Source organism: Camponotus vicinus, unplaced genomic scaffold (genome assembly GCF_025532165.1).
Source record: "Camponotus vicinus isolate PSW18456_S1 unplaced genomic scaffold, iyCamVici1.0 SCAF_3, whole genome shotgun sequence".
Taxonomy (NCBI): Eukaryota; Metazoa; Arthropoda; class Insecta; order Hymenoptera; family Formicidae; genus Camponotus; species Camponotus vicinus.
This window is the reverse complement of record NW_028141967.1, coordinates 18,247,302-18,263,596: the sequence shown is the minus strand read 5'-3', so window position 1 is coordinate 18,263,596 and position 16,295 is coordinate 18,247,302. Positions and strand designations below refer to the sequence as shown.

Here is a 16,295-nt window from a genome sequence, read left to right as displayed (position 1 = left end):
ATTATAAATTATTTCATTTTCTTTCGTATAGTATGTATTTATTATTATTATTTATATTTTTATACGCGTACAATATTGACTCTGATATGAAATATTTATCACAGTTGAAATCAAGATTTAAAAAATATTTTTTACTTTTAATTTATTTTATAGTTATAATTTATATAATGAAATGAATTTATATAATAAAAATAATTTATATTTTTACATTTAATTAATTTTATTTATAACTTATTCGCATTCATATTCTGAACCGATGCGATTACTAGTGCTATCAAATTCCTATTTATCAACACAACAAATATATTTTCAATAGCAATAAATAAATCAGCAAAAAACTATATAAAAATTTCGACTGTCTGACAGTTTTCGTTGCAAAATATTAGACTTTCATTTCTGAACTAACTTTAAAGGAATGCTTATCAGGATCACGACTTTTCCGACAACTTTGCATGTTAGATCCGACTCTGGCGCGACAACAAAGTCGGCGACGCCGTTCGTCGAGTTCGTCGGGCCGTCATAAAGTCCGTCGGGGCAGATAAGAGCCGTGTAACCTATTTTTTTCGAAATTATCTTACGACGCCGGCGTCCCCGAGCCGCTCGCCCCGATGTCGTACAATAACCGCGTTGTATGCGTGCAGCCGAGGGAGAAGTTTATAAATGTTACGCGAGGTTTACACGATTTACACTTGTCGCCGTCACATCGGAGTAAGTGAGGAAACGGCGTTATCGCTGCACGCTCGAGTGCAATGCCGCCAGTACACGTGCGCGACGCGACGTGGCTGCTCATCACGATTACAATATTATATATGACATTTTATGTTAATGAGGTCGCCGATGCTTGGCTAGTGCAACAAAAATTTTTTAAAAAATCCAATATGAGATTTGCACTATATTTAATAAATTAAATAGTTTTTAAATAAGAATAATTAAACGTCCATTTTAAATTGAAACAGTTTTTCGCATGTTGAAAATTTATTATAAAAAAATAAAAAATATACATGTACATATATATTAAATAAAAAATATCTTATATATTTATTAAATAAATATTATAATACATTTTAATACATGTACGATATATTTTAAGCTATTTTACAACTACTCTGTAAATTATTTAATTATTGTTTAATTGCAATATTAACTGAAGCAGTTAATAAAAAGCTAACTTTTAAACTAAACTCAATTCTCGATTGACTTCTTAATATGCTTCTTCTTAACCGTTATTAACTTAATTTAATAAAATCTCTATGAATTTCAAATATAATAACGTTATTAGAAATGCAAAAATTTGCCATGAAAAGCGGCACCTCATTGACGAGGCCATTAATAATAATTTTTAAATTGAATTAAAATTGATCTCTCATGCTGCTACCGGTCGTCTCGAGTTCAATCGGGATTGCCATCGAAGATAGCGGGACGGGGAAGGTATTAAAGCTAAAACGGGCCTGCTCGTCGATCGCGCGCGCGCTGTAAATTACAGGCTCCGCGATAAAAGTTCGTGACGAGTTTGAGGAGAGGCTATGTAAATCCGCTATAAATAACGGCGGCAAAAAGCGAGAACCGGCGCGACGGCAGCCTCCCCGTCAATATCCGGCGGTTGATGGGAGTCTTGTCGTCGCCGATGCGATTAGTCCGACGCGAGCAGATTCTCTCAAATCTGTTTCAGCCGACGAAGCGTCGAAAGAAAGTCGGAGTACCCTGCCAACTCGAGCCTCCTACTCGTGATTCCGCGCCTTAAGTAAAGCCGTTAACGCCTCCTCTACGCAACGGGCGGACGGAGCAAACACTGTGTTAACGCAGTGTAAACGCATCGCTCAAAGTGGTAAATTGATGCTCTTGACCCGTTGATAATGCACGGAGGTCTCTAAACTCGTTTGCACGCGCGCCGCGAACCCGGCACTGAGCAATTTAGAGCTCCCGTTTCTCGGAGAGACGCGAGTTTGCGTTTATTTGGAGATACGCATTGCAACTTCTCGTCGGTAATTTGTTTGTTTTTCATAGAACTTAAACCTCTTTATATTCTCTACGCTACGCTAGGGATCCTAGTGTTTCAATACTCCAGAAATTCTACAAATCTATATTTATTTTTCATTTAATTGTGATTCAATTAACGCATGAAATGAACATTTGCAGATAAAGAATTAATATTTTAATAAAGTATTTTTTGAAAAAAAAGGGATTCTTTATCGTTCATAAAATTTTTATATCTTAAAAGAAAAACGCAAAATCTTGTATATCTTTGGATAATTTTTCCTCCTCTTTATTGCAAAAATAAGAGTTTTCTCTATTCTTGAAGACCAGTTTCATCCCCTTATAACAACAGGGCTGAAAAAAATATTAATAAATAACCTTTTTACTAGTAGAAAATATCCACCTAATTTCATTTCTTTAACTTGTTCTCAATTTGAGAAAAAAATAAAAAGCTAATTTTTATCTTCATTTTTGGAGGAGTAACTCCACAGGAGGGGATGTAGGAGTATATGTTTATATGAAAAACCCCCCTTAATTTTCGACAAAGAATCATCTCCTAAAATTTTTCGCCCTTATTAAGAAACACGCTGTATTTTAACAAAGTATTTTTTGAAAGGAAAAGGGATCGTTCATAAAATTTTTGTACCTTAAAAGAGAAACGCAAAATCTTGCATATCTTTGTCTTGGATAATTTTTCCTCCTCTTTATCGTAAAAATAAGAGTTTTCTCTATTCTTGAAGACCTTGACAGAGGGAACGCGCGCGATGCGTATTCGATCAACGTTCGCATGTAACTCGCGAATCTCGACAGTCGCATGCCGAATGAACGCGTTCCTTTGCGCGACAATAGGCGACAATAGGATCTATGCGACGAGAAAGATCGCGATCGACGCCGACAAAAGCGTAGAGAGAAACAGTGGGAGGATCGTTCGGGATCTGAATTGATAGCGAACTAAGAGAGCACCGCGGGGATGCATCGCGGCATTAAACATGCAGTCGGTCGGCGAGATGCAACCCAGCACCGCGATTCGTTGGCCGCGTTAGATGGAATTTCCGAGTGGTCACCACAATTCCCCCGAGATTCGTTTGACGCGCACCACTAGAAATTCCGTGATGGGAAACTCGCAATTTCAAGTTCTTCCAATAAAATTAATTTCATCTCGATCGATTCCCTTCGCAGTTTCATGCGCGTCCGGTGTTTTTTAATTAATATTAAAAGCATTGTTTTTATTCTCCAATGAAATTCGTACTTATTCCCGTTTTATATCAAGCGATAAAGTTTATATTCCTTTCATTTCATTCTAGGTACTCTTATGCTTGTCAATATTAACAATGCGCTCAAAATATTTTATATTTAGGGATGAAAAATATTATATTATTAAGGATAAAGATATTTCTTTTCTCTGACATATATTTATGGATAATAGATATTTCTTTTCTCTGACATATATTTATGCTAAGAAAAATAGATAATTGATAAAATTATCTCATTCTTGATTAAAAACAAATTTTCTTAACATAATTCGAAAGGATTTTATTTAAATTTTGAAAATATATTAAGAATTAAAATATCAGTTCTGAAAGAGAACTCAATATAATCGACGGCATCCAGAGTTCAACGCACTCTATGACAAATGCAATTGTAGACAATGCATTTGTCAAGATACGCATCTCTGCTAAGATACGCGCAATGACGTGAATGAGCGTCATCGAGTCGTCGTCACGATCGGCGTCGCAACTCGATATTGCATTTAGTGCACTTGAATGATGACTGGTCAATGTGCAAGCACAATGCTGGTAATGGGGTGTGGATCTTCTCGAGACACAAAAATCTGACGTGTGCATTAGTGTATGTTAAACGGGCGATACCTAAACTGCACACAATTGCCGAGAAAAAAAGAATCATTTTCACGCGCACCGTCAAACTTCTGTCAGCGGGACTGCTTTAACGTAAACGAAAGTCAATGACTCGCTTGCAGCAACACGCGTTACATCGCTGTAGCCACAAATAGCCGCGAGAAATAGACGGGTAGGCGCGGATTATTTAAGAGGAGCTTAGAAAATTATCGATCACCGGAAGCGAACGCACACAGATAAATCTGTTCGCTTTACGCTTGTAATATAAATACAAGTCTTCAGTGGAATCCCACCACACATCCATTATCTTTTACTATCCCCTCGTATAACGTTCTCTTTTTTTTATAATCGTTTTGCTTGACAATTTTATCTCATTCACAATAAAAAAGTTTAATAATATCGTCTTGGATCACTCATTTGTTAAAAATTTTATAAAATTTCAGATAAGTCAAAATCGGCCATATTATGATATATTGATTAAAAATAATATAGTGTAATTTCAATTCGATAACGTTGGCAATAAGGTAAAATCGGTAAGGCTGACGAGTACTATAAATCTCTTACAAGTGAAATATTATATGTATCATGTAACGAAATTTATAAGCGTGCTTTATAACACAACAGCTGTTCGCAAATGATTTATTCGCGGCAAAAATCATTTCACTCGAATTCTACGACGGATTGCAACGAGTTTCGCCTCTAATGGCGAAACGGAATCGACTGGGAGTAGTCGTGCCTCGCGCAATTTCCTAGCCGCTACAGGGTCGACCGTATTTCAAATTCCCTCAGTTTGCATCGCAACCACCTGTTCGGCACGTCGGTCGCGAGAAACAAGGAGCACGGGTGCAACGCGAGTGCATCCCGTTTACAGATGCCCGGCGCACGATGTGCAATGTGCATTACTCGCCGCACTCCTTTCCGGGAACGCAACGTGGGAATGTAATAACAGAAGCAACACATCGCTGTATAAATTTCATCTAACTCTACATATTCTGTTGATAATGTTAATTTTTTATCAATTAATGTAATGGAATTATTAGTATTTTAATTAATGTTTCATTAAAATAAAAAACATAAATCTTTAATATTTAAAATTATACTTTTAAAATTCACTTTGTTGCATAAATATTACGATTGAAAGTAAAAATGTTGTAAATAAAGATATTTTTTTTTCTTGAAAAATGTGAACACAAGATTGAGAAAAATTATGCAGCATATTAACGGTCAGTATCATGTACGATTGTATTTAATAGACCCAGATAACGACATGGAAATCGACTTACCAAGTCCTCGATAACGAATTCGTGAGAGGTCCGAGTCGGCGTCTCGACATCCTCGAACCGACAAAGCGCACAGCGACTCATGCATGCATGCACGATCCCATGACGGAGAAATATGCACTTGACAATAGCTGTAACCCGCCCATGACTTCAACGCGAAGTTCACTCTTGGGAGATTAATGTTATTCGCGAGTGGAAGATAACCGTTTTATTATACGAAAGACAGCTAAAATGCAATCGCGTGAGATTTATTTATTTGATAATTATTTTTCAAAAATATATTTTTCATAAATATGTGTTCTTACTTTAAAAGAATATTTTCTTTTATTTTTATTTTTATTCTTCATCTTTCATACATTATTTTAAAACATACAAATTTTATATTCATAAACTTTACATTTTTAAAAGTAAATTGTGACTTATAATTTTCGAAACGATTGTTAGGGGGAATTAATTATATACAATTACTACCTAGACGATTACAATAAATAATTTTCGCCAACGCAATTTCGTTCCATGTATCTCAGCCTTGATAAAACGACAAAATCACGCAATGTCGATGTTCATAAGTGCACGGCCGCGAAAAAAATTCTCGGATGAAAATTACAAGATGATTACACGTCGAGAGGTGCCATGAACAGCCTTTAGGCCCGTTCGATTTATGAATAGTATTTCTTGTATTAGTATATAATCGCGAGACGACTTCATTGCGGTGTTTCTATCTTTAGTCCCGATAGGATGTTCTCTCTTTCTCTTTTGCAAGAGTCTTTCAATATTGCTTCGAAATAAATTGATCGAGATGCGCGTTCACGCGAAATAGAAACGCTCAATTTACAATTCGCGGCGAGTCTGCCTCGAGCATCATTAAAGAGTTCTTTAAGAGTCGCAAAGATACAACGCTCTATTAAACCGTCTAATGATATTAATCGGCCGCCATCGAGAATTATTAATTGCGCGCGTGGAAAACACGTAATTTTGTTTTAAATCTACGTCGCCACTGATAAATGCACGCATAAACCTGTGACAAAGATTTTAATGATGAGCTTCATCGTTTGTCGGTTTAATGATAGATGATTGAACAAATTACGTGTGCATGCGATACATTTCTATCTTATTATTATAAAATAAATTAATTAATTCTTTCCACTGCAAAATAATATGTCTATATCTTAATTGGAATAAAGCTGTTATATTATGTTTAAATATGTTACATATTAAATTTAATAGCTTACACTTTATATATTATTAAATAATTATTTTATAAAAAAATAAAATATATAATTAATGTGTAAATATATAACTAAAATAAATTAAATAATTATAAATATATAATTAAAATAATTAAAATAAATATATAATTTTGTAGAAAAAATAAAAATTGTAAAAATGGTCACATATTTTTTAGTTTTATGATTTATTGTTTTATAAAATTATCTTAGAATATTTCATATTCCGAAAGTCATGAAATATGTATTTAGAGTATTTAAATAAAGTTATTTGCAATTCCTTCAAATGCACAAGGACGCTTTCACCTACATTTTAGTATTAATTTTTTACATTTTGGTACTAATTCTTTTAAAACTTATTCGCATTTATAATATATGATATTTCATATGATTATTTGTTCATTAAAAGTGGCAGCTTCATCAGATTCTCATCACGAGGGTCTTTTGCCATTAGAGTACTGACGGATTAAGAAATGCACGGCGCAAAACGCTAACGTGATCCGATCGCATACGAGTGCATCTCGGCGGGATGCGCGACGTGGAAACGCGGTGTCTACGCGTATTTCGCGCGTACGGCGGCAAAGATCAAAAGACGTTCGCACATCGCGACGTGGCGCGCCGGCTGCCCTTCAGATTTCTGACACGTTCGTTTTCGAGGCGCGGCTAATGGACGTAAAACGCCGCACACGTGACGTTTACGTATCCGTTCGTCCGGTTGTCGTCGCCGCGCGATTAAGCCCCTTCTCGCTTCTACATGCGAGTGCAATGCATCGTAAATAATCGATATTAATCGCATCGCGTTCTCTATCTTGGTTTTAAATTCGCACCTTGCGACTTGCCATCCATCCTCGTTCGTTTCAGGTTTCAGGTTATCGTTCGTCCGACCTGATACGCGATATGAAGCATATGTATAGAGAATTGTTGTGTATGCATTTTTTTATACACATTCATGTTTACCTCTGCGATTGGATTATACATGTTGGAATTTGCAAGTCGTTCGAAAAAATATTGAAAAAAAAATCACAAATCGATTTATCGAAATATATAATTGTTTTAGTCACAAACACAGGTCAACTAACTGAATTTATTTTTAAATATATTTAGAAATTTTATTTACAAATTTGTATGAATAAATTTTTTTACGAATATAGTATAACGAAGATTAATATGATAAATACGATTTTTATAAGAAATTACTTATATAATTACATGTATTATTTATATGTATTTATATAGCATTTATATTTTAAAAACTTATATATATGGTTTAATCTTTTTTCTTTTCTATTAATATAATAACATTGGAAAAAAAACTATCACCAATAGTAAATATTTTTGCGCCGAGTATGCTACATATGCAATATATAAATATGTACAGAGCATTGCAGAAATATTTTTCATGTACAAAATTTTTTATCAGTCAGGTTTTGTAGAGATATCGAATTTTTGTCGTGTACAAAATGTTTCGACCAAATTGCCAAGATAAAGAGAAATCTCGTAATTTAAATATCTTGCTGATTAAATCGCAAATTAAAATTTTATTAAATTAAAATTCGTTTGATATTAGCCGCGGAATAAAATTTTTTTAATTACTCATATCGTTAAAGTATGATTCGCTAAAATTGTGTACATTCAATTATCTGTCATTCTGGATCTCTTAGTTTTTTTCGAAAATAAGTAAATGAGGAAAGTATGTAGATTCTGGAATGCTCTGGATATTGCGGTAAACGATTAGCGCGATTATATATCGTATGTACACGGTACATACCGTATGTAATCCACGGAAGGAAAGCTGTATTCGTGCGAAGTAATCGTGCGCGCGTTGATAGACTGGATATAATTATTATAGGGGCATGCTACAGTTTCCTTATTGTTCACATCGATCTTTTTCCCAAGAAGATTCATCCTCTTGAAGGGATTAACGTTATAGAGTGATGCACGAGTTATTACATTTTCACGGGCGTCAACGTCGACGAGCTCTTGAATCACGCTGAATGATTTTATTCGTTGCAGCGTTATAAAAACATATTCGAGATAACCGAAAGATTTAACCTCCCGCAGTTTCGGATCATCTCCAGAAATGGATTCATATATAAATTATTTTATTTTTATATGAATATTGTCGTTTATGTAATAACTGACTCATGTATGTTATAGTGATTTATAAAGATTCGAAGATTATAATTGATAAATAATAATATATAATTATTATCATTTATCAATTATAATCATCGATTGTTTGTAAACATAATAATGTACAAACATATCTTTATTTTATTTAAATACAAAAATATTTGGTAAAATAAAGATATGTTTACATATTATTATGTGTTAAATTCTGAAATTATAAGTGATTTCGATATTCGTAAAAGTGAAAACGGAAATTATATTATTTTTATGATTAACTCTGTGCATTATGTATATTATAAAACATTATACACGTAATCTCTGATAGAAAAACCAAGCGCTTTTATCTCGGTAATACTTGCACGAGATAGCAGATAACCGCAATATGGCATGGCTAATTTTTCGCATTTCTATGCTTTGTGTCCGTTTTCACTGTTAAAGCTGAAATTTAATAACCCCGCTGCGAAAATTTTTATGCGCTATAGTTATTCCACTGTAATTAAAACAGGAATAATTAGCATTTATTTCGTACTGCAAAGAAATTCCACATAAAGAAGCGGAGAATTTCTCAGAGATTCATATTCTTTCATTTCTGATTTATTTTCCATTTCTGAAAATAGTCTGCGTCAAGAAATAATAAATTTTAACAATTCTAAAATGATTAATTTATTCATATAAAAAAATTAAAAAAATAATTTTATGATTTGATAAAAAGAATAATTGTAGAAAAAAGTGCTAAACAATATTCTTCAAACAAACTGACACATATCGATTTTTAAATTGTGTATCACGTGGTTTGACTATAATAAAAATTATATAGTCTACACGCGTATTTTAATTATATTTATAACTATAGATTTAATATAAGTTATCTTTTATGTAATAAATATTTTGTAATTTTTCCAAGTAAATAAATATTATTCTAAAAAAATGACAAGTTTTACTTACAATTCGAGAACTTTTATTTTTTTAAATTCTATAATTTTTTCTTATATAAAGTTTTCAATTAGATGATAACGTCAGAATAAAATGAGGGCATAAGAAACGGATTTCATGCGAGAGCACGTCTCGGGAGAAAAAAATCGAATGAGAGACAGGACGCGACCGGGAGAAACAGAGCTGCGCGTTTTTTCGAGAGACGCGGAAACGCGGTGATGCACTTGCCTGATCGAAAACCGGTAATTATGCACCGACATTGGCATACGCACGGAATAAAAAAGGAGACGGAATATCGCGAATAACAAGGGCCCCTCTGCCCGAAGCATCGAAAGTAACGAGTACGACGATTGATGTCCCGTTTTGCGGGTGTAATATACACACATCAAGACAATTATTATAAGATACCCGCGTATTAAAATAAACCCGACGTACTCGCGGCGCAGAATGACGAGGGAAAAAAAGAGATATTCTCTCATTAAGATGAGTTATCGAAAGATTGTCTTTTACTAATAGATGCTCTCTTATTTATTTCATCTTGAATTTCCCTTCCGTGCAAGATTGATCGCGGTTCTCGAATTGCACGCCATGATTACGTGGATATTATGCGGATCATATTATGCAAATTTGTCTTTAAACGATTCTAGCTTCACAGCTTAATAAGAACTTGTCAATTTAAAGAAAACAAAATTATTAAAAAATTATTTTTTTATAATATAAGAATAAATCATTCTCTTTTGAATTCTCAAAAGAATAAATTTTAAAAAATTTTTAGAATATCTTTACATCATCTATTTTATTTTTATAATTTTTTTTTAAATCATATCTTTTTCTCATATTATTTTTTCAAGATTCTACACTGTTTTGTGTTAATCATCATATAAATTTATTTTAACAATGTGTGTATAGAGAAATTGAGAATATGTATTCTATCATATATTTAAAAAGAAATTAAGAAATACGAGATGCTATAAACGTCTCGTTTTAATCGCTTCCTTCACAACGACACTTATAAATTCATCAGTGTTTTATCGAGTATCTCCCGTTTTGCATACCGGCGCCTAATTATATCGTAACTCACTCGCGTGCAGCGAATTACTCTCGATGTATCTACCACGAATGCGCTTCATATTTTGCACGTAGAAAGCGCATTTTCGAGTTACATCTCAAGCCTGCGTGTTATTCGAAGATGAAGCTCGATGCCACACAAGATGTCTGGCTCCAACATATGTTCAACGCGAATATCTTGAATAATTTAAATATCCAGTTTTGTTTTCAAAAAGTTTAAAAGTGTAAAACAAGACTTTAAAACGGAAAAAACGAAATCTTAAATTTTTCTCATTATTATGTTAAGAATATTTTTAATATTTATATTTTTTTTCTTTGATATTTTTTTTCTTGCATTTTTTAATTTTTATATGATCGAGTTAAAGAACAATAAATTCATGCCAATTAAAATTTAAATCAATTCATGTATTATATCTTCAAATTGTATATTCAGATAACTGAATGGTTATACTATATCGTTCTATTTTCAATCTATTTTGCTTGCGATTTTATTGTTTTCGTTTTGCGTTAAATATATGTATTTTATAGCACTTTTATCCGCATATTTGTGAAGGTATCTTACTAACGTGCTTAGAATACATATTCTAATACTGGAATAATGGCACTACTTACCCCAGATCCATCCTGATCACAGCTGATCGCCGGCAGCATCGTCGATGCGAAAATCCTGGAAAGATGCACGACAGCAACGAATCATCCTCCGATTTTCGTGGACGGTCCATGGAAGATTTGTTCCGAGGCTCAGGCCATTCTGCGTAAAAGAAGAAGGGCAAAGTTCATTATCAGACGAATGATATAGAGAGCGTAAGAAAGGGCGCAACAAATCACGATGGCCGCGACGGCGGCGAAGGGCAATGCGTAAGGGACAGGAGGCGTCGTTTGAGCAGACCGATCGCCTTAACTTTCAGAAGATTAAGCTTCCCGTTTTTTTTCTCGCCCAAACGCCGCGACCAAACTTTAATGCGCCATCCGTCGCCGAACTGGCGCTTATTAGATTCGCTTCGAGTTCCACTTAAAGTTTTACGACTTGCTTGAAAACACTAATGGCTCAGAACGTCAATGATCCAGTAATTATTTCAACACATGTCGTAAATATATGTAGACGTTAATGAATAAAAAGATTAGAATAAAAATATTAAATATACGTGTTTTTTTTTTATAGACAATATAATATCATAATCGTTTAAAACATTATAAATAGAAAAAACGACACACACACACATAGTAAACTGACTTAAAATTGATGCTATCTAAACTGATTAAACATGCTAATTATGTATTTTCTTATTCTTATATACGATAATACGATTATTTTATTAGAAATTAATTAGCAAAGTTTCTTTTGATAATTTAATGACTTTGCAGCAAATTATAAGCATGATAAGCATTATTTATAATTAGATTATGTTAGAAAAATAAATTGATATGAAAATTACATCAAGACTGCAGATAAATTAATACAATTCTCGATATTTGAAATAACTTCAATAACTTAGTACATATATATGAACATCAAGCATGCATATAAATTAATATTAAATTTTAAATATATATTTTCTAAAGACTGTTAGACAATATAAATTTCAAATTTAACATTGACCAGGGACATAATAGAATTACAACGTAAAATCTCATGAAATATGTATTATCAATAAACAATCGATATATCATATCTCTTTGTTGCTTAAATAGATATCCTCTGTAATAATCTTGCTTGTCGCGGAAAGTAATTTATTGCGCGGAAAAAAAGCTATAAAGTAGAAATAAAGATCCGAAAAAAAACAATTTTTAATTTTTATGCTTTTCGTCGCTTCGATTTCTACTCGAAATGTAATCGCACTTACATACTTTGATAGATAGCCGTCACCTCGGTACGCTCTTGAGTTGTCAATCGTGGAAATTAATTAATCGCACAAGCTGATAATTGTCTATAGGAAATAACTGCGTTTCATATCTCCTAGTATATAGTCGTACGTACTTCTTACGATCGTGTGTCATAAATGTGACAACATACAGAATATCTCGCGCTGATACCTGCCGCTCGAATCTCATCGTGAATGACAACAAAGCGATGTAAACAAACACAGTGCGGTAACGCTGTGGAATTCAGAGAGTTCCCCCTCTTTGCCTCCCCCCCCCCTCTCTCTCTCTCTCTCTCTCTCTCTCTCTCTCTCTCTCTCTTTAGTGAAAATATATTCAATAATACAGTATTAATACAATTATATTAAATATTAGAGATTTTAATATAATTAGCAATCAAATCAAATAAACAAGTATAAACGATTATAGAAAATATTAGCGAATAAGAGTAAAAAAATTATTAATTTCGTTAATTATTAATTTCTTTTATCTTTATTATAAAACAATTTTTTATTAAATTATGTTATTATAATATATTAATTATTAATTAAATATTAATGAAATTATTAATTAATTATATAGCTTACACCTTTTCATTGATACTCGCTTATATTTATTTGTGACTGTTCATACTCGTTCTCTTGGTTCTCTTTTAATACAACAAAAAGCCCTGAATATATGTATATATAATTATCGCCATGTTATATATATCTTTCTTTGTGTACGAAAATATGCAAGTACAATTTTCATAATTCTCGAATGTTTTCCAATATGTAATCTCGATTCTATTTTAGTTATTCTATTTTAATTGGGAAAACCATGATACGCGCGATACGTGAGAGAGCACTTGCGGAAAAATTGGTTAGATAAGAGTCATAAAGGCATAATTTACAGCACTGATGTATTAAGTCGCTATCCGGCGGGTATAAAGAGGTGTCTATGTCGCGGTTTTCTGATCGCGAGACAGCGTATGCGATTCGTTTGTGTGAACAGCTGCGAAGAATATACATCGTTTCGTGTGTGTATGCGAGAGAGAGAGAGAGAAAACCGAAGAGAAATACGGCCCTTTGATAAATTACGTTACGAAAAATTCACGGTAAATTCGTCCCAGTCCTCCTCCTACATCTCGTGTCCTCGGAGTCGTCTTTCCGTCGACGTGCTTGGCGTCTTTGACTCTTTGTCCGCCAGACGATCTTTGAACGCGTGAACACGTTCGAAGATCACATACATAAGATTAGCGTGAGCATTGTACCGATCGTATCGAGAAGCAAAATAAATAAGTCATATGTAAAATACTTGAGAAAAAGAATTTAAAATGCTCTGCCGCGAAAGAAAAGTGAATAAAAATGTTATATTTATGAGATTATATTTTAATGTAATGCTAATATTTTTCGACATCAGATAATTACACATAAACATTTTTTTTTTAATTCAATTTAGTTTTTTTTAATATTATTCTCGTATTAGCGTATTTTTATAGAGAAACAATATTTTTTGTGTCTTCAAAAATCAATTGTACGCCCCTTTAAATTTTTCGCTTATATTTTATAATCTTGCAATTTCCATATTAATCAAAAAATTCACAAAAATTGGTTAAACATATCATTAAATTTTCTTCACAAAATATAAATGAACATATAAATTTCCTGATTAGGTTAAATAGTGCCCCTCAATTTCGGAGCAGCGCTTTATATTATTGCCTCGTCACTCACCGTCGTGCCTGCTCGCCTAATCCCTCTCGATAGCGCCAGCAGCAGGTGGATCTTCCGGCTGGATCCACGTGGCATACATGTCCCATATAAAACCCTCGCGCACCCCCGCGTGCAAAAGGATCTACACGTCGTACGATCTCGATTTGAAATTCAAAAGAGCACAATTATTCTCCTTTTATAGCGTTAAAAAAAACCGCATCACTGACGATTTCAATGAGAGAGAGCACAGGGGGCGAGGGGTGGACACGCGTTAAGGAGGCACGAAGACGCGTGTACGCGCGAACGGATCGCAGCTTCCGGTCTCCGCGTGAACTTGCCAGGAAGGACGGACTGCCGGGCGTGTGTGGCGCGTACGAGCGCCGCCGCGACAGAAATGATAGTGGCGAAAGTGGGAGACTCTCCGTGAAATATATAAGTCCGCGGGACTCTGGTGGTGGACCACACGAGTGAGCGAAGAAAGGAGGAGGAGGAGGAGGAAGCGACGCGCACGCATCGCATCCCTTGGTGCGCGCACTGGTTGCGCATCGTGCGCTGCATAACATCCCGCGAGACTTATGGCAATAATTCGGCGATTAACCCGTGATTACTCGCGTTACCAAGCACATACTTGGCTTAAAAATGGCAACACGAGTTTGTAATAAATGTTTGAATTATTTATAAACATACACAATGTACACAGATACAAGATGGCTTATCTGGTTTATTGACATTTTTACTTTATTTTATTTTATTTTAAAGAAAAGAGGAACTAGATAAATATATAGATTTATATATTTATAATATTTATATATATTATTTATACATAATATTTATATATAATATTTATATATTTATATATTTAAATATTTATATATCGTGTTTTTTATATATTGTGCTGTGAAAAAATGACATTTTAATATCTATATATTTTTCATTTTTATTGAAAATAAATTTGTGTAAAAAACTTCTTTTTTCATTTTTTATTGAAAGCAAATTAAATTCTTAAATTAAATAATAACTTTATATATATTTTATTATCATTGATTTCAAATATCCACTTGCAGTGTAATATTTTTTTATTTCAGTTATATATTAATATAATATAAATAATGAAATAATTTTTTTTTTCATAGATACATCTCATATTTTATCTTAAAAGCATTCCTTTAAAAAGTAAAATATTGTTTTATATTGTACAGATATATTTATATTTTAGATACGACACAATTATATTGCAACATCTCGTATCTCTTTCTCAGGAGATAGCACAGAGAGGACCATTCAAAATGAAATTTTTTACAAGCAACGTAAACGATTTCTACACAAAACAGAGGCGCACGTTGACTATGTTATCACTCACTATCGCGCCCATTTACCGGTGAATCTCATCTAGATAATCGGAAGCATTGTTTAAAATGTTATCTGCGCGCTAAATAGACTGACGGAAATCCCGACGTGCCCCTTTTCCTTTCTCGCGCGCCCTTCGCTCCCGGTTCAACGAACTGTAATTGTGGTACGGATGGGACCGTAAAATTTCTACCTACGAGATTAGACTCGTGGCTTTTCCTTTATCATCCCGGTGTAACGTTGCAAGGAGAACTGCCGGAGCACAGCGTTTCCTTTTTCTCTTTGTTTTTCCGTCCGTTCTTTTTCGTTTTCTCCTAGTCGCGCGTCGCTAATCGTTCGCGAGCTTTTCTTTTTTTACTAGCGCGACGGATCGCACGTAAAATACTGTGGCGAATTGCGACGGAGCCGAGAGAACTGGAAGTGTCTTATAACGTGCGATACAATGTAATGCAGAACCAATTACGTTGGACGATTAAGTCCGGTAATTAACTCACTAGCAATCAACGTCCCTTGTGAATGTTGAACATAGCTTTTTTTTCACTTGCAATGTTCAAACGCAGTCTTAAAGTCTTTCAAGTTTATGAAGGATAAATTTCATCTTCTTTAATAAATTAAAGTCTGAAAAATGTAACAAATGTACCAACAATAATGTAGAAATAACGTAATAAATTTTTAAGTATAAAAAAGAAAAAATCGAAATAATGAATAACAAATGTAAGTAGATAAATGTAAAAATTTAAGATATAATACAAAAAAATTTGTATCTCAATTAAAAATAAGTGAATACAATAAATAAATAAAAATTGAAATTAAAACTTTTCAATTGTGATTCTGTGCAATCAATTAATGATTGAATTCAGATTGCATTCTCCAACTTAAGAGCAACATCACTAAATAAATATGCGGTATACGATAATTCGAGGAACACTT

General features: G+C 33.5%; 1 protein-coding gene across 5 annotated transcripts in view; it reads right to left on the bottom strand.

The window, feature by feature from the left end:
• The window catches only part of LOC145968063 (ADAMTS-like protein 4), a 72,772-nt gene that overhangs the window by 40,450 nt on the left and 16,027 nt on the right, over window positions 1–16,295 (bottom strand). For 4 of the 5 annotated variants that reach the window (XM_083093292.1, XM_083093295.1, XM_083093296.1 and 1 more), the window contains exon 3: window positions 11,080–11,218. In XM_083093292.1, coding sequence (XP_082949418.1) covers window positions 11,080–11,189 — 110 coding nt within the window. In that variant the 5' untranslated portion in view covers window positions 11,190–11,218. Of the gene's footprint in view, window positions 1–11,079; window positions 11,219–14,039; window positions 14,410–16,295 lie in introns of those variants that run through there. The other variant, XM_083093293.1, reaches the window with a different exon arrangement.